Raw genomic sequence first — 19974 nt, 5'->3', positions numbered from 1 at the left:
AGTACGGGCTCCCACGTACCAAGATGTGGAATCAGCTTTACTTCGCTGGCTGCAGAAAGCAAACGCAGCCCACCTTCCCATCAATGGAACAGTACTGCGGGAGAAGGCCAACGACTTGGCTCTACAACTTGGGCAAGAAGAGTTCAAGTGTAGCAATGGATGGTTCAGCCGGTTTAAAGAGCGCAATAATTTGACCTTCATAGCCTTCTGCAGCAAGAGTGGCAGTGCAAATGAGAGTGTCGTCGACGACTGGAAGAAACACACGTGGCTCCGTTGCTTAGCGAGTACGGCGCAGACGATGTGTACAACCTTGACGAGGCAGCCCTTCTTTACAAGATGCTGCCCACAAAAACATTCACAGTGAAGGACACCGCTGTCAAACCGCTGTCAAGGGTCGAAACCAGGGCCAGGAAAGAATTACCATTCTGTGCAGCGTGAACATGTGCGGTAAACACAAGCTGCCGCTATTCATAGTTGGAAGGAGTGGGAAGCTTTGCTGCTTTAAAAATGCATGGCTGCCGCCAAGGGATGAGATTATCTACTGACACAACAAGAAAACCTGGGTCACAGGCGCAATATTTGAAGATTACGTTCGGCAGCTTGATCGTAAGTTCACGGCCACAGGCAGGAATGTACTCTTCGGTGTTGATAACTGCCCGGCGCATGGTGACATCCCACACCTGAAAGCTATTAGGATGGTATTTCTTCCTCCAAACACAACGTCGATCTCGCAACCAATGGACCAAGGCGTCATTCGCCACACGAGGAAGATTTACCGCCACCACCTGCTCAAGCGCATGCTCGTTTGCTACGACAATGGCAAGGAGTATATATACTTCATAGACCTCCTCAGGGCCATATGTCTTATTGTGTATGCATGGAAGAAAGTGGAACCCACTTTGATCATGCGGTGTTTTGAGCACGCTGGATTCTTGACGGAAAGCTCTGTCAATGCTGATGCTGACTATTCATGTGCACTTGATGAAGAAGGAGCCGAGCAGTGCGACCGCATCGATGCACTCTGCGCAGAGGATAGTGAATCCAGTTCAGTCGGCTTCACCGAGTATCTGAACATTTTGAAAATGATTAACAAACGTATTATTCAGACTAGGAGAGTGAAGCTACCGCTGATACGACCATGTGTGATGACAGCTACGATGATGACGCTAGTGAGCCCTCCTGAGCACCCGCTCTCGGGGAAGTAATTGGATCGCTGAATGTTATCCGCAGTTTTGTTGAGTGCCACAGTGGAAATTTTTAAATGCTGCATGTAGTTGGCCAACTAGAAAACATGACCCCTGGAGCCTCGAACTATAGGACGCGGCAAACCAGCATTTCTGATTACTTTAAGTAATCCAAAGATCTCCGAATAAAAGTAGCGCATTCCTGCAGCAAAATTTTTTGCCTGGGTTGCATTTTTTTGTGTGTTCGGTTAATTCGAAAACCCACTTAATTCGAAGATGTTTTGTGGTCCTGATGAATTCAAATCAATGAGGTTTTACTGTGCTTTGATTGAGCACTTGCCCCATTGCCATAGGGGCTAGTGCCCCATTGTCATCAAGACAAATATCTGTCACCTTTGGTGAGAATGTCGATAAATTTAAATAAATTTCAACTTAAAAAAATGATAATACTAATAGTACAGAAACAAAGTCGACCACATCCTCACCCAGAAGGCATCAGTGTCAGATTTCCATTAAGCTCCAGTGCAAAAGGCTCTTCGTCTGCAGCATGGTGTTGCAATGTAGCCTCCAGTGCTGTTGCGTGCAAACCCTTCCTGGAGCTCCCCCTGTGGACAGGTCTCGTTAACCACAAAAGTTTGGTCTTCCCATGTTTGGCCTCAAAAAGATGGCTGGTGCTGGGATGCCACCATGTACTCTGGGCAAAGAGAGAAAGAGAGAGAGAAAGAAACATACGACTTCAGAAGACTTCTTGCCTCAGGTTTGCAATATTTGCAAGAAGCTCTGGGAACCGTCCTGCTCTCATAGAGATAGTGGCTCATCTGTCAAACTTCGATTTGATCAGGTATTTATTGACAGAGTACGATACGATTGGGATAGCGCATCCAATACTCTCATCATATCGTCTGCTGGCTCAACTAAACTCGCCGAAACACTTCCTATGGCCAAATCCCCTTGACTTCATGGTACTGGCAATAAACTTTCCATTTTAAATGTTTATGCAAGAAGCCTTGTCGGCAATTTCTCTAAATGTCTTTCCTTCATCTCGTCCTACTTGCCACATATTATCAGTGTTACTAAGACCTGGTTACATGATGGTGTGCATGATTCTGAAGTAACCCTCCCTGGCTTAAAAGTGGTCCAGAGAAACAGAAAATTCGTGAGAGGAGGTAGAGTTCTTCTATTTCTAGAATCTCCCCTCCACTTTTCTGTACTCCCTGCCCCACCTGATACTGAGTCTTTGTGGTGTAAAGTCCAACTTGAAGATATGTCTTCGATTATACGGGTCATTTATAGTCCACCTGGTACTAATATTGAGTATTTACACAATCTAGTTGAAATTTTGCATAGTCATAATACTTCTTCATCCAACGTTATCTGCATGGGCAATTTTAATGCTCCTGGTGTTGATTGGTCTTCTATGAAAGTGAGCAGACACGAAGTAGCTATCGGGCAGGAGTTAAACCACATTTCATTGTCCTGTGGCCTGCACCAGATCGTTCAGTATTTCACTCGGAAAACTTCAGCCCTTAATCTTGTTTTTCTTACTACATCTCTTTTTAAAGCCAGTTATGAATGCGCTGTTATTGCTGGAATATCTGACCACAATGCTGTGTTAATTTAAATTCCAGGCATCGTCCCTAAATCCCACTATATCTACTGCACATTTCCTGACTTTAACAGCGTTGATAATTTGGCAATAACAGACGCCCATGTAATTCCTTTGAATTAATAAGTACCACTAGTGACACTAATACCTTGACAAGTTCCTTAGGAAATCTTGTCACTAAGTTATCAACCTTTTCATTCCTTTAAAAACCAAGAAAACAAACACTGAAATCCTTGGATGGCTAGGGACCTTTTGCATTTATCACGTCATGTAGCCAGAATACATTGATTGAAGCACTCTGGCGACTCAACAAAACTCATGCAGTTCCATAGCGCTAAAAAAGAACTTTGTTCTAAAATGGTTGCTACAAAATAATTTTATTGCAAGGTAACCTTGCTGAAGTTAATGAACACTGATCCCCATAAATTTTGGAAAGGTATCCTAGCACCTGAGTCATCCTCATACATGTTAATAATCAACAATGTTGCAGTTTCTCATACGCAGACAATAGCTTCTTCTTTTAACACCTACTTCCACTCTGTCTTTACTACTGATAACTCTATAATCCCCGTTTTTGATTCTGAACCATACCCTGCAATCGACGATGTATCACTGTCTCTTGAGGGTGTACTTAACTTAATCCTAAACTTAGACACCAAGAGGTCATGTGGAAGGATAGAAAGTTGGAACATGTTCTTGAACTGTAGCATGAAGTGACACAGACAGAGACTAGAAGCATTTGTCCTGTCTGCTTCTAGTCTCTGTCTGTGTCACTTCGCACTACAATCCATGAAGTCATGTGGTCCTGACAGTATCCCGACTGTTTTTCTTGTTCGATACTCTCCTCGGTGCAGCAGATATCTAACAATTATCTTTAGAAAATATCTCTCAACCGCCACCCTTCCTCTCTCATGGAAACTTGCTTTAATTCTCCCCTTATTTGGGTCAGGTAACATTCAATTGTTATCTAACTATAGACCCATCTTCTTAACAGCACATTCATGTAAGTTACTCAAACACATTATCTGTAAGCATGTTATGGAATTTCTTGAAACTAACAAGACGTTATGCACTTTACAGCATGGTTTTTGATGTGGCTTCAGCACTACAACACAACTGACAAAATTCATTCTCGATATCAGCAGCTCTTTAAACATAGGTGACCAGACTGATGCAACTTTTACAGACTTTGCAAAGGCCTTCGACACTGTCTCACACCCTAAACTTATGCACAAGCTGTTCGCTATACTAAAGATGCACCTTTGGCTGGCTGGATATCAGACTTTCGCTCACAATGTGCACGTTTCAACTCTACTAACTCACCCTTGATGCCTGTTTCATCAGGGTTTCCCCAAGCCTCAGTACTGGGTCCTCTTTTATTCCTGCTTTATATTAATGATCTCCCCCTACACACCTCAGTTAAAATATGCCTTTTCGCCAACGATTGTGTTTTATATCATACAATTAAATCTCCTACTGATCATGTTGTCCTTAACAATTCTTTCGCTGACTTTTGTAACTGGTCCAAAGCAAGGCAAATGAAACTGTCCAAAACTGTCTCCATGTCCTTTACATGATGCTTATGTCCTTTCTTTGCCTATGCAATACAATCAATCAAACCTCGATATATCGAACAGCGTGGTGATCATGAACTAGTTCGGTATAGCCAGAATTTGATATATAAAATAATGTAAAAAACGCATCAAAAGCTTCTGCAAATCAATTTTTGAATCAAGGGCATGATCGGAGATCGCTGTTCGGAGCATACGTTCGGTTGCGCCGCACCCAATTAGCCTCGGCCACGCCGACTTTGTCAGCCGCGCAAAGTCGGTGCAGCCTAGGCCAATCATGCGTGGTGCAACCGAACACGCACTCTGAACAACGATCCCCGATCGCACCCCAATCGTGGTGCAGTAAATATTCACTTGAAGCTCACACAAAGTATTTATTTATTTGGCCAAAAATACTGCAGCATTGTAGCCTGCTTCTTATTGGCAGCCACATGCTTAAACACGAAAACATCAACATAATCTAAACGATCCACAAGCGATAGGCCGGTGCTCCCTTTTGTGCCACAGTAGCGGCGTCGAAGGGCCAAAGCAGCTACAGCCCCAGTTGAAATCAGAAGCGGGGCAACATCAGCGCTTGCGGGATCAGCCTCGGTTGTGTGTTTGGCCGCTAGTTGTGCTGCAGTCTCCACGTCCGTCAATCAAAGTGCAGTATATTCAAACACTCTCAATAACAAAGTATTAAGTAGCGTCTGCCAAGGCGTCTATGAGTGAGCCCAGTGAGCACGCGCTGTCGCGCGTCTTTGTGGATCCAAACCGCCAGTACTCGCGAGCCGTGGCAGGTGCAGATTGCGGCACCGAGTGCGGCACCAAGGTGGAGTCAGTGCGGCAAATGCAATGCATCGTTGACATTGTCGAACTAGCCGCGGCCAGGCTAGAGGGGCGACGCGCTTGCTCTTTCTTTAAAGAGCGCACGCATCATGGAGCTTTAGACGCAGGAAACATCCTTCCTCATTGTACGACAGTTGCCATGAAAGTTGGAGAACTTGCCGTAAATATCAGGTGCCAGCTCACGACTGAAATTCTTGCAGCCATATGATTGAGAGCTGATGCTCGATCACGACACACAGAGAAACAGATGATTATAGAAAAATTTCTTGCGCGACTACAATGCCTTATGTCGACAACGAATGGAAGCTGCACTCGCACATGCTTTTCACATGTGCTTTTACAAGCAAGAAGCAGTGAGAACAGCTGGAAAGAGCTGTTGCATTGGTTTGCCAAACTTGGCATCTGCAACAACGCCTTGGCCAAGGTGATATTTGTCACCAACCAGGACGTACGTGAACATTATTTGCACTTTGCAGCCCTATGATCGATTGAATTGTTGTAGCAATTTGCTGAACACGGTTCTCAGCAACACTTTTACCGAGGAATTCATTGCAGAAGGGGCCCCTTCAATTCATGAAAACTTACAGAATGTGAAATGCCTCATCAAATTTCTCAAAGTGGATTAGCCGATCAACTCAGCAGTAGAGTATAGAACTCGAAACTTGTAATGCTCAGATCTGTGTTCCACCAATTCGAATAGTATATAGAAGTGCTGCTTGAAACAAGGAATGCTGCCATCACAGAAGCCATTAACAAGAATCCGGTGAGGGAACTGATCACTTTCCTGGAGCCATTTGAAGAAGCTTCAATGTAGCAGCTTGCCATACTGCACATAGCAAAAATTGCACGATGCCTTGAGAGGCCTCGCAATTCTTCAGCAAAAACAACGGAAATACCAAAGATTGAATTATGCGCACAGAAGTTTTTGACCACCAAAGTAAACTTGACCATGCACCATAAAGTCGCAATATTTCTGTGGTTGCAAAGCAGGCAACTACGAATGCTTTCGTCAGGAGAGCGTAAGAAGGTGCTGCACACACGCGCAAGGACATGGATGGAATAATTTGAATTTCCAACACCATGCAGGACATCTGAACAGCACCCTGCAAAAATTCATTGAATGGAACCATTCCGCGAGTGGTGCATCATTGACGACAACATGGCGCATGATCAGGACGAAATAAACGAGTACCTGCATGCTGAATCGTTAAGTGCATGCCCTGAATCAGAACTTTTGGGTTTTGGAAAAAGGAAGAAAGTAACTATTTGAAACTTGCCAAGCTTGCAAGAAAGATCTTGGCAATTCCATCTACAAGCACCAGCAGCGAGCACAACTTCAGTGCTGCAGGATACATCATGTAGGATGATGCACTCGACTGACGCCCAAGTCCATGGACAACCTTTTGTTTCTTCACAATAATTTGTACATCGCTTTGCGCTCAGAAGTTCTTTACTTTTATTACCAAGCAAAGCCAGCAGCAAAGATGACATGCTTTTTTTTTCTCTTAATAAGTACATTTTCATTTTCTGCTGCTGTCTACTTTACTGTTGCATCACTGAATGGCCGAGCCTTGGGTCTGACACGCCGGGCCAGGCCTCGGCAGGCCATCCTCAGTGCATCGTCGAGACAGGCTAGCCCGCATTCAGCAAGCATCGGGCTCGGGCTGGGCTGAGCCGTGAAATAGCAGCCCGTGCACAGCTCTAAGGTAAACTACATCTTGGTGTGTTCATGTACTTGTGCCACGAAGGCGTCATTGATTACTGCAATGAGAAAGCGGAAACAAGACAAGACCTTGGCTGCAGCTACAACTTTCGTGCAGTTTTACGTCATTCCTGATTTTATGCAGCTGTTTTTTATCTGTGATGCTTTCTACGGAACAACTGCTTCATATATACCATTACAATAGCAACTTGTGGACTTAAGTCAAATCACATACTATTTGTGCACCTTTGTGCACAAATACATGACACATACCATGTCTCGGTTGCGAATGCAAGCGGCACTGACTTGCTGGTTGTAGGACTGTGTCAATGCGCTTGCTCGCTGGTAAAGCAACCGTTCAGATCTGTGATGCCTTTTGTGCGATATCAATTATGCCATATTTTGAGGCATAAATGTGTGGCACTTAATTTCACATCAAAGTAAATCGTGCATACCTTTCTTTCATACATGAAGCACAATTTTTTGGCTGCAAATGCGAGTGATGAGCAAGGTCCCTCTAGCCTTTGCACTGATGCCTGCTATGTATAAAATTGAGTATAGGGGAGTTATAAAACTGAATACAGAAGCCATTGTAGTGCGAATAAGCTAGTTCATCAAAAATCAACCTGCTAGCTCAGTTGTTTAAGGTATAGGGGAGTAAGCTCATAGCAGCTACCAGTGTAAAGAAAACCCCCACACACACATGCACATAATTTGAGAGCTTGAACAGGTCCACTTACAAAGAATTCCCAATCGGATTGACGCCTTTGCATTTTCTCGATGAGTAGCATGAGCTGTCCCTTGACTTCCGCTGAGCTCTTCCGAGATTCTTCCTCAAACTTGAGAGCCCAGGAGTGGTGAGAAATGGTGAGGTTGTAGAGGGCACTGCGCTTTGTCAAGTCGCCTTTCATGTGCATCCAGTGCTCCTGGGTGTAGTTGGCAAAGGCCTGCAGAAGACATGGCAGCAGCGAAGGAAGTCAAGCTATGGGGCCAGGTCATAAGGCATACCTGTTGTTGAGGAAATGAGCACTGTACTAGTATATCGCTGCGAGGCTCAAACACAGTTCCCCACAAAGGAAAATTAGGACAACCTGTTCACCTTTATTTCTGGCTATGGCATTTTTTGCGGAATGAATAATGAAACTTTGAGTTGAAAATTAATTATTATGACAATTAATTAATTTGTAACTGGCTTGCTGAAATATTCAGGACTGAAAACTTCCTCCAGGATTTTAAAAAACTCTATTATACTCCATGCAGTTATAGTCTCTCGTGGATAAATGAAAAATTTGACTTATCAAAACAGCATAGCATATATAGTACATTAGGCTTCACAAGGATATGCATGTTTAAACAAGCATACACTTAGCATGAGGACAAACACAAGACACAAAACGGGCATAAAAGGGACAGACAACTGCTCAGAACATAATTCGAGATAACGCCGCTAATGGAAAGATTGCCTATAATATTGGTTAAAACGAGCCATGTCTTTTTTCATAAAATGCAGATTTATATTTTTAATTCTTCACTAAAAGTAACAAAAAATGACTTTTGGTACCCCACACAGCAAAAACATGAATATGCATAAGAGGCCTATCATGCGACCTTCTATTAGTTTACGCAGTTCCTGGTCTTTTTATTAGTTATGAAATGCAGTGCACTTGTTTTCTGTTATAAATTTTTCTAACTTACAATCTGCAGAGAGGCCTTTGTTTGTAGTTAGTAGAAGAGTGGCGCTGCTATCACCTTCGTTTTTGAGGAGTTCGCTTGGCATGTCTATCAACAGAATAACGACGATAGGGGCCAGCCAGCCATGACGTAGGTGTGTATTTGGGGAAAAAATGCAGTATAAATGTAAGAAAGGTCTGCACAACAACGCAAGCTCACTGTACAAGCTTTTTATTTTCAAAAGTAGTTGAAAAGGCACAATGTAGGTGGTTAACTATAGTTGCACTCACTCCTGTGCAAACAGAACGATGGGCGACTTTCACAATTTGCGAGCTGCGCTATCGACACCGTCCTCACTTCTCAGCATTGCTGGAGGAGGGACTCTTTCTTATTTAGAGGCTGCTCAGGTCGAAAAATCCTGCTTACAAAATATCCACGTGCTCTTGGACGTAACCACTGCAGGTGTAAACAGTACCGAGGTGAGCTTTGGGTTGCACCATAAAAAAGTTGGTCCTTAACAATTGCTTTTCAGTCCCTTTAACTTGCAACTAAAGTTTATTCAAAGCAGACATGTAAAGCATCCTCGCAGAAGACTATAAATCATGTACTATGACCAAACAACAGAGACAATAGAGACAATGACTTATTTTACAATAGTAGAGTCGCTGGCCTGTGGCACAGGGCCTTCTACTCTGCTAAGAGGGAAGGGGAGAAGGAGAGAGAGCGATGATGAGGATATGACCGCATTAATGCATTCATGCCTGCAGAAGGCCTATTCCCAACCTTGAAAGCACGTGTTAGTAAAAAAAAAAATTATGAGAGTGTCAATGCCAATCATTGACCATCATATTGGGGACAAGCAAAAAGTATAATCAAAATAAAACGAACACACACCTAGGGTTGACTGAGCAATAAATATATGCCCCACGGTCTCAAGCAACTATTAAGTCAAGCTAAAGTCGCAGTCTAGTGAGCCATCACTTATTTATGGCCCATTTGTACTTTCGTTCTGCAAGAAGCAGAGATATTTTATGGAAGGCATGTGCAAGGGCAGTATCAGCAATGAGCACAAGCACCTAATTATTTGTTGAGACGAAACTCACAACATCTATCTCTGTGAAAATGTTATAACTATTTCAAGGTGCCAAAGAGCAACACCCAGCACACAAGATAAAACAACGGGACCGAGCACATGTCAGGACAGGGCGCTCTGTCCCATTGTCTTCTCTTGTGTGCTGTGTGTTGTTCTTTGGTGCCTTAAAATAGTCACAATGAATCGATGCCAACTTGCCCAACAAGAAGTTCTCTGTGAGAACAACCTGATGGGATGCTTTTCAACACACATCAAAACTTCTGCATGGTTACATTACAGTTTAAAGTCGATACTTTTAAAGGTAGCACTTGTGGTAAGTTGCCAGTTACACTAACCTTAAAAAGTAGACAGTAGCTCAAAGGGGACAATGACCAACACTATGCTAATTTTATTCATGGAGCATGCATCTGCTATTCTTTAATGTTCAGGTGGGAACATGGGCAAAGGTAAAGGAACATAGCAAATGACATGCTGAAAATTAATAACAAACTAGCTGATGCATTCAATTCTATAAGGTAAGGTACGTGGCACAAGTTAGGTTAAATACCTTGCATACACAATAAAAATACAGTAGAATCTTGCTGATTTGATCATGGCTGATACTAGCTTCAAGATGATAACAACTAGCAAAATTTCGCTGCCAAAGCTCATTATAGATAATGATAAAATTTTTATGACATGCAAAAGATATTCTGTGTCATTTTGGATAATACGAATTGTAACTGCTGGAAGTAATGTAGCAGAAAGTTTAGTCATATTCACATTTGCTGGTGTTTTCAGTGAGGAGAAAAAAGCTATGACGCATAGTTTAATCAGTCCCTTTGCAGTTAAGACGCTTCTCACTGGCATCTTCACTGTGAAGCCAAGAAGTGAGCCCCAAAATTTGGCCACGCTGCCCTTTCCTATCACTCAATGTGCCTAAGAAGTGCCGACATAGTGATCACCATCCATGCTTAAGACTGCTCCTTGCTGGACTAGTTGGTCCATATTCATGGAAAAGGTTATTCAGGGCGAGGTTAGAAACATGTAGACAAGGTTAGAAACATGGTTAGAAGCATGTAGACAAAATAAACGCTCAAGGCAAAAAAATTTTTCTTGTCTACGAGTTTCTAATTTTGCCTTCACTTACTTCATTTCATGGTGATTAAATTTTGCTATCGATGCTGTCTGCATTCTGTAAACATGAAGCTACAGAAGTCTTTCGTGGCTCAGTGTTTATACAATGGTCAAGCCAACTAGTGGTCAGCTTTGAATGAGCTTTTTAGCATGTTCCCATGTGGCACTTGCTGAGAAGAATGGTGTAAATTCCCAGCAATCAGCTTACTGAATTCCCACAGCCTGTCTTGGTGACTTAACACCTGATGATGCACGTGAGACTACGCATCGAGTGCATGTGACATGCCCTACTGTGAATGCATGTCAACTACAGTAAGTCACGAGTCATGAATGCAAGAAATGCTCCTACCAAAACAATGTGGTGTGCCCATTCGTTATCCATTCATGCATAGAAAAATAGTCTCACAGACACGAAGATAAGGTGCCTCAATTGTTCAACAAAAATGTACACTCGCACTGCAATCATGGACCATACGCCTGAACAGCTGAATTTGCCAGATGAACAAGCAATGAACAAGATAGCTCAAACCACAAAGGAGTACTAGTTTGGAAAAAGACTGGGAGAGGGACATTTTGCGCAAAGTATGTCCTGCCCAAAGTACTTCCATCAGCAGTGGCACTGACAGAGGAGGTACTTTGGTCCCTTTGAACATTTCTCTGGCAATATTCTTCTTAAAAGGTGTCGCATTCACTTTAATGTGTTGCTCAGGTTTCAAGAAAAGGTGTTTCAATGCCCTTCAATACCTCATTGGGAACATTGGACAAACTTTTTCAACCCAGATATTTAAGGAATGTGCACAAAAGGCCTGAAGCACTTTGTATTGTGGATGTTAATCTCTGGAAGTGAATGAATGAAGCATAACGTAACCTTTAGCCTCTGTTTAAGACATGGAGAGACAAGGATTACACTGCAGCAAAAGTGGGAAGCTGATTTTATCCTTTATCCGAACAAGAGCTCAATGCACAATGTAACAACTGGTTGTGACGCAGCAGCATTTACCCTTCATGCCCAGGCCTATAGATCTTGTACTCAAATCACACTTCTATTTTGCTATGCTGCATACCAATTATGGCTTTCAGGTGCTGTGTTGCTGTCTAGCTGCTCTTTATAGTACTATAGTGAAATCCTGTTAGAGCAAACCTCACATTAAAAATTTTTTCAAATTAACAAACATTTCGAAAATCCCCCATCAAGTGCCTATTGGTTGAATGTAAAAATCTTTCACTATGACGAACTTCAGTATACGAAATTTTTCAGAATAACACACTGAATTTCATCGTCATCGTATCTTAATAACACTTCACAATAAAGAATTTTGAACGTAAGAATCTGCTCGAAACGACCCAAACAACGACAAATGCTCTGTATGTGCCACTACCACCATCATCAGTATGCCTGCCTATATTTCTCTATGCTCCTGCCCATCTTTAAATGCGTTTTTGCCCTATCGGCATCACCTGCACTTGCAATCGCGCGTCGCTGTCTTTGTTCCGTCAACTGGGCACCTCGGCACGTTTGTCGGAGGGCTGTTTTGCTCACTTTAAACATTAGACATTAATTTCTACATTCGTGATGAGGTCTGGAAGCAGCAGGAAAAAAAAGCAGAGGCAATTCTCTTTGCAAGAAAAGGTGGATATTCTTTCTCGACTGGATGCTGGAAAAAAGCAAATCGACATGGCAAAGGTGTGGGGGATTGCACCATTTCTTCAAATAAGCGTGCATTCATTTCCGAATACTCAGTGCTTTTTCCTGTGCTTTTAGACATTAGCGCGTTTGCTGGTGTGTTCCCAGCAAAGGTCGGTGACTGCTTTTGTTGCATTTATGATTTTTTATGAGATTTTTTTCAATATTACGATTTTCTAAAATAACAAATGATTTTTAGCGGTCCCTTGAGATTCGTTGTATTGAGATTTGACTGTATATAGAGCAGTGGTATATTTTTGTTATCTATACCAGATCAGACTTAGCCAACTTACTAAATTAGTCATCCCCACTGCTTTACTAATGCGTGCTTTATTTCAGTTTCAGTGAGTTTGTTGCAATTCTTGTACAGTTGCATTCTTAAAAATTTATTAAGTTGATGTGCTTCTTTCTATGCTTTCCATGCTTCTGCTGTCTTGGTGCAACATCTATTGTTAAGAAGTGTATGACCTGGGAGGCCGTCGATCTCTGTTTAGTTTTTTATTTCAATACAGCTTTGCTCTTGTTAGTAGAAAATTAAGTTAATTCATTAGTTCATTCATTTCAGTTAAGATAATGCAATGTGTAGGGAAGATAACTGGAGCAACAGAATTTGTGCTGAGGGAAGAAAAATGTAGTTGAGGACAGCTGAGAATTAGAGAAATAAAATTAGCATATCTGCAGGCATCGCATGATGCAGAATAGATATAACCAAGGATCATTCTTCAGTGGACCTAAATAGGGTGTTGACAATGATAATGGCTAATACAATGGGATTTGTACATGTACGGTCAAACTTGGACAACACAGATAGTCATTCATTCATTCCATACCAACAGTGCCACAAGGCATTACAATGGGGAGGGTTAACAGAAATACAGAGCGGTAAAATTTTGCAGGTTCACAGACTAGTGAGGATTAAACACCGTTACAAACGTAGACACCAGAGAAAATATCAATGCCTAAGATGAAGTCACAAATCATACAACAAAGTAAAACATTTCAGCTAGTCTCCTGGTTAGCTGAGATGGTAGAGTGACTGCCCCGGAAAGGCATTGGTCCCGAGTTTGAATCCCAGGCCATGACGAATTTTTCCTCCGCAGCGAAGTTTTCTTTCTGAGAAACCCGTATGGGCTTCCTTTGTAGCTTCACGCTGCATTCAGCAGATGATTATTTTCCTTCTCATGGCACATACATGTTTCACATCTCCCCATTGCTCATTCTTTTCGACATACATAGTATACTTTGCCTTCTGAAAGTGAATAAACAGATGGCAGTTTGTGCACCATCTTGTGCGTGTGATTGTGTTTTCTTCACATGTCTTATTAGAACTACGCAGAGCAGCTGCACATGTATGATCGAGAAGCGATTAGCCTACATGCAACTACATGTTTACTGGCCATATAATGCGTCACACAAAGTATCATGCTTTTCAACTTATCATGCGCCTCTCAGCTTACCAGGAGCCTCCGTGTTGCCTTTTCCAGTTTGGTGAGGTTCACTTGGAGGAGGTGCCGTGACCTGGACTCGAGGAAGTAAGTTGTGAGGTCAAGTGATGTCTTAGGAGTTGACACGTGACTGTGCAAGGATTGCACCACCTGTTGATGAGAACAGGGAAGGGAAGCAGCAGAAAAACATCAAAACCTCAATTCCCTATCAGTCTATGACTGTGCAAACTGTGGGAATCTCACCCGTGCTCTTGGGACAAAGGAATGACAACACATGAATGAATGTGTGGTTTTTATTGGCGCAAGGGCCAGGTATGGCCAAATAGCGCCATGCAAGTGTTAATGATTTCGCAGTGGAGTGATGGTTTCTATGGAGTTGATGTGACGTGGCTGTAAAGGGGCCTAAAATATAGTCGCTGTAAAGTGCGTAAAATGTACGTGTACTAAAATTATGGCGATGACAAATGACGCGTACTATGAGCATTGAGGTGCATTTCAAAATAATGATACCATATTAAAAATTGCATAAGTTTCTAAGATTCCCTAGAGCACCATGGCCTCATTAGAGCCCTTGAGACACAAGGGCCTGGAGGCATGTGCTGTATAAAACAACTATCACAGCAGCATCCTCTAGAAAGAGGATGCGCTACGAATTTATTGGGCTCATAACATGTAGTACAACCTCATTTAAAAAATTGAGGACTACATTGGTGTTGAAAAATGGTTCCTTACCAAGAAACATAGCTGGGTGAAGAGGTATGCAATAACGATATGCAAGAGGAAAATGTTTCTTTCTTTCAGATTCGGCTTTGCGACACTCCAAGAGGACGTGGAGGACGGTCAGCCTCTCCCCGCATCTCCCACAGGTTGGGGGCTCATTTCCAGTGAGTAAAAAATTGTGGGTGCCAAATGTGTGTCCTATTCTTAGACGACAGAATAGGACATCTGTTCGGCATGATCTTGTTGCAGAAGGCCAGAACCATAATTGTGGCTTTATTAGGTTAAGTTTCTTATTTGTTTCCATGTCCCACGAGCGTTGCCAGTAGTTTCGCAGTTTTCTGCGCAAGGGCCTCAGATCTGTGACAGGGACTGCAGCGGTAGGATTAACAGAATACGATGCAATTGATGTGGCCATCTGGTCCGCCAGAACATTACATTAGATGCCCCTATGACCCGGCACCCAGCATATGATCACATGCTGGTTACATATATACGCTTTACATAGGACGGAATATAGTTAATTGATTACTGGATTTTTGTGCTTAGAAAATGACATTAAGGCCTTCACAGCACTTAGGGAGTCCGTATATATAACTAATTTCTGGAGTTTTGATTTCTTTATATACTTTACAGCCGACAACAGTGCGTAGGCCTCCGCCGTAGAGATACTAGTTTCCGGATGCAGTACATCGGATTCCGAGAAGGATGGACCGACGGCTGCATAGGACACCCCGTCGTGTGACTTCGATGCGTCTGTGTAGAACTCCGTGCAGGAGTACTTGTACTGGAGTTCCAGGAAATGCATTCAGATTTCGATATCTGGGGCTTCCTTTGTAACTTGTAGGAAAGATATATCACATTGTACCAGCTGCCACTCCCAAGGAGGTAGCAGCTTGGCTGGATGCATTAGGCGAAGCTCGAAGAGTGGGACATGCATTTCTTCACTAAGCTCCCTCACACACAGCGAGAAAGGTTGTCTGACGGAGAGACGATTGCGAAAGAGTTTAAAATGTGTCATATCGTTAACGGTATTAAAACACGGATTTTGAGGATTAGAGTGCACTTTCAGAAAATATGTTTGGCTGATGTATGTTCTCTGCAGATGAAGTGACCACTCATCTGATGCTACGTATAAACTTTCAATGGGACTTGTTCTGAAATCGCCCGTGGCTAAGCGGATTCCTAGATGGTGGACTGGATCTAACATCTTTAGCGCGCTCGGGGCGGCAGAATGATAGATCACGGCACCATAATCTAATCGTGACCGAATCAGGCTTTTATAGAGATTCATTAGGCACGTCCTGTCACTACGCCACGTAGTCTGTGATAGAAGTTTCATTAGGTTCATTGTTTTCGGACATTTTTCTTTAAGATGTTTAATGTGTGAGATCAAAGTGAGTCTATTGTCAAGTACAACACCCAGAAAGTTATGTTCTTTGTTTACAGGTATCTGTTGTCCACACAGTTTTAGGCAAGGATCCGGAACCAGGACTCTCTTGTAAACAGAACACAAGAACTCTTGTGGGGATTGATTTTAAATCCATTTTTCTCTGCCCACTGTGACACCTTGTTCAAACCATGCTGCACCTGTCTCTCGCAGACTGTGAGGTTGCAGGATTTGAAACCTATTTGTATATCGTCTATGTAGACGGAATAGAAAATAGCTGGTGGTAAAGATGCATGAAGCGTGTTCATCTTTACGACAAAGAGCGTGCAGCTGAGTACGCCACCCTGGGGTACCCCAGTTTCCTGAATGAATGTACGCGACAGTGCAGGACCTATTTTCACTCGAAATGTACGGTTCTCTAGGTAGCTCTCTATAGTATTTAACATCTTGCCGCGGATACCTAGCGCGGAAAGGATTCCGTACTGCCAGGTTGTGTCGTACGCTTTTTCCATATCCAGAAATACAGATAAGAAAGATTGCTTGTGCATGAAAGCATCGCGAATGCTCGCTTCGATGCGCACAAGATGGTCGGTTGTAGATCGCCCTTCCCGAAAACCACATTGAAATGGGTCAAGCATCTTACTGGATTCTAGGGGATGTACGCGACGGCAATATATTATTTTTTCAAAAAGCTTACAGAGGCAGCTCGTAAGCGCTATAGGACGGTAGCTACTAAGCAATGAAGTGTCTTTACCATGCTTTAAAACAGGGATTACAATAGCCTCCTTCCATTTTGATGGGAGATAACTAGCAGCCCAGATAGTATTGAGAAGTGTGAGTAGCGTGGTTTGTGTGTCGGAGTGTAGGTGCTTAATCATATCATACATGGTTCTATCGGGGCCCGGTGCAGAGCTCCGACATGCTGATAAGGAAGCTTTAAGTTCAGCAATGGTAAAAGGGCGATTATAAGGATTGTTTGGCGTGCATTTCCGATTCAGAGGCTTGAGTTCTTCTATTGCTTTGTATTTAAGGAAGTTCTCTGAATAGTGAGTGGAGCTAGACATGCGCTTGAAATGTTCACCCAGAGCATCAGCCTGGTCTTGTAGAGTATCGCCTTGTGTGTTTACCAAAGGGAAGGAGTACGTTGGTCGTCTTCTTATGCTATTTACCCTGTTCCAGACTTTGGCCTCGTCTGTATACGTGTTGATACCCGATAGAAACGTCTGCCAACTCTCTCTTCTGGCCTGTTGGCGCGATCTCCTGCCTTCGGATTTTGCTTTCTTAAAGTTAATAAGATTCTCCGCAGTGGGAGAGGCGCGTAGCAACCCCCACGTTTTGTTTCGTTTCTTACGGGCGGTCCTACATTCGTCGTTCCACCACGGGACGCGCCGTTTGCCTGCCAGGCCATTTACTTCTGATATGCATTTTGATGCGGCATCTATAATGAAGGCTGTAAAATACTGCACAGCAGCATCAATTCCTAAAGAAGACATGTCATTCCATGAGATCCTAGTGAGAGTTCGGAATTTCTCCCAGTCGGCTGTATCGATTTTCCACCCAGGAGCCTGTAGTACATACTCGTTTTCTTTATATGTTCTTAGTAGTATGGGGAAGTGGTCGCTCCCGTAAGGATTGTCGTTAACTTCCCATTCAAGTTCAGACAGTAGTGACAGGGAGACTAGGCTAAGATCTATTGAAGAAAAGGTTCTGTTTGCGAGAGAGTAATATGTGGGTTCCTTCTTATTCAACAGGCACACACCAGAACAAAAAAGGAACTGTTCAACAAGATGTCCTCGCGCATCTATACGAGAGTCACTCCACATGTAGTTGTGCACATTGAAGTCGCCAAGAACAACATAAGGTTCTGGCAATTCATCTATAAAGGAGTGAAATTCACGTTTGCTTAGTTTGTAATGTAGGGGTATATAAAGCGAGCAAATAGTGATGAGTTTGTTTAGCAGAACAACTCGCACCGCCACTGCTTCAAGGGGCGTTCGTAGCTGTAAAGGTTGACAGGCTATACTTTTATGAGTGACAATCGCAACACCACCCGATGATGTGACGGCATCATCGCGATCTTTGCGAAACGTAACATACATTCGGAGAAAGTTTGTGTGTTTGGATTTTAAGTGTGTTTCCTGTAGACACAGCACTTTTGGATTGTGTTTTTGGATAAGCTCTTGCACGTCATCAAGGTTCCTAAGAAGACCTCTAACGTTCCATTGAATAATTTGTGTATCCATATTGAAAGTAAATAAGTGCTGTGTGTATGGAAACGGAGGTGATGCCTTAGGTTACAGAGCTCTGTCGAGGCCCTGTAACGGGGGTTCTGCCCTTTCTGGAGCATTTGAGGGAGCCTCGCCGCTCCTCAGGCGCTTGGCGCGCCGTAAGGACAGGTGTAGTGTCTATTGCCTCTTGTGAGGCGCCGGACACATGCTCTTGCGAACGCGAAGTTTTCTGTGAGGGTCCTGCCACGGAAGGCAAGACCCCTGCGCCCACCAGCACGGAGGTCGATGAGGCTCCCTGAGGGATCTGGCTGCGCCGGCTGTTGCCAGCGCTGGAAGGGGCCGGGGAGGTTGGGGCAGCCTCGGCTGCGCCCACCTTCGGGGTCGATGGCCCTGTCTGCTGTGTTGGCGTAGCAGCGTTAGCTGCAGCCGCCGAGGGGGCGGATGGCGTCACTGCCACCTCACTGGGTGTGGGTCGGACAGCCGCCGGAGACCGTTGTGGCGCTGCCCCCTGACGCGCCACATCAGCAAAGGTGTGCTTTGGCAGGAAGGATACCCGCCTGCGTGCCTCTTTGAAACTTATGTTTTCTTTTACTTTAATTGTAACTATTTCCTTTTCTTTCTTCCAAGATGGGCACGAACGCGAGTATGCAGCGTGCTCGCCTTCACAGTTTATGCAGTGGAGAGAGCTTTCACAAGATTCAGAAGTGTGCTCATGAGCACTGCATCTCGCGCAGGTTTGACGGCCTCGGCAGCACTGTGAACTGTGACCGAAACGCTGGCATTTGAAGCAACGCAGGGGATTAGGGATGTATGGCCGAACACAGAGCTTGATATACCCGGCCTCGATGGACTCGGGCAGAACACTTGTGCCAAAAGTAAGTATCAGATTTTTGGTCTGTATTTCCTTGTTTTCACGCCTCATCTTAATTCGCTTAACATTGATGACGTTCTGCTCACTGAAGCCCTCCAAGAGCTCAGCCTCAGTCAGCTCCAAGAGATCATCATCGGAGACTACGCCACGGGTGGTATTCATGGTACGATGAGGAGTTACTGTTACTTTGGCGTCACCAAATGAAACTAGATTGGGTAGCTTTTCATATTGCTTCTGGTTGCGGAGTTCCAAAAGGAGATCGCCGCTTGCCATCCTGGATGCTTTATAACCTGTACCAAAAACTTGGGCGAGAGATTTGGACATGAGGAATGGTGAGATTGTTCACACGGGTTTGTCTGGTGTTTCGGAGTGCACTACGTGGAAACGAGGAAAGGTTTCTTTTTGACGGGCGAAAAAGTCGAAGACATCATCGGTGCGCCCCCTCTTGAGGGAGCAATCAGGTAATGGGGGGGAAAGAAGAAGCCATAAGAGATTGTAATTTCAGCAGTAACGCCAGCCACCCACCGTGGAGTCCTACAAGGGGACATTGCAGGACCTGTGAAACACGGCCTGCAAACGCCAGCTGTACATTACCACTATAACCAAATATGATATAACCTAGGTTGGCTATTCACACAAGGTTAACCCTTGCTGCCTGGAAAAATTGGAAGTAAGCGGAAGCTAGGAGAAGACAGGAAAGATGAAAAGTGAGAGAAAGACAAAGATTGGAGGGAGAGAGAGACAGGAAAAGGCAACTACTGATTTCCCCCGGGGTGGGTCAGTCCGGGGGTGCCGTCTACGTGAAGCCGAGGCCAAAGGGGTGTGTTGCCGCCGCCAAGGGGCCGTAAAGGTCTAAACACCCGGCATT

The 19974-nt window shown here is 43.8% G+C and overlaps 1 protein-coding gene across 2 annotated transcripts in view; it reads right to left on the bottom strand.

Annotated features, from left to right (window-relative positions):
- Positions 1-19974, bottom strand: part of LOC142560908 (uncharacterized) — a 236316-nt gene that overhangs the window by 86300 nt on the left and 130042 nt on the right. For both annotated transcript variants that reach the window (XM_075673325.1, XM_075673323.1), the window contains exons 23-25: positions 13913-14050; positions 7632-7838; positions 1670-1878 (exon numbers count right to left, since the gene is read on the bottom strand). In XM_075673325.1, coding sequence (XP_075529440.1) covers positions 1670-1878; positions 7632-7838; positions 13913-14050 — 554 coding nt within the window. The remainder of the gene's footprint in view (positions 1-1669; positions 1879-7631; positions 7839-13912; positions 14051-19974) is intronic.

The sequence above is a fragment of the Dermacentor variabilis genome, chromosome 10 (genome assembly GCF_050947875.1).
Source record: "Dermacentor variabilis isolate Ectoservices chromosome 10, ASM5094787v1, whole genome shotgun sequence".
In the NCBI taxonomy this organism is placed as follows: Eukaryota; Metazoa; Arthropoda; class Arachnida; order Ixodida; family Ixodidae; genus Dermacentor; species Dermacentor variabilis.
Note: the sequence above shows the minus strand (reverse complement) of the source record. Positions and strands in the feature narration are given on the sequence as shown.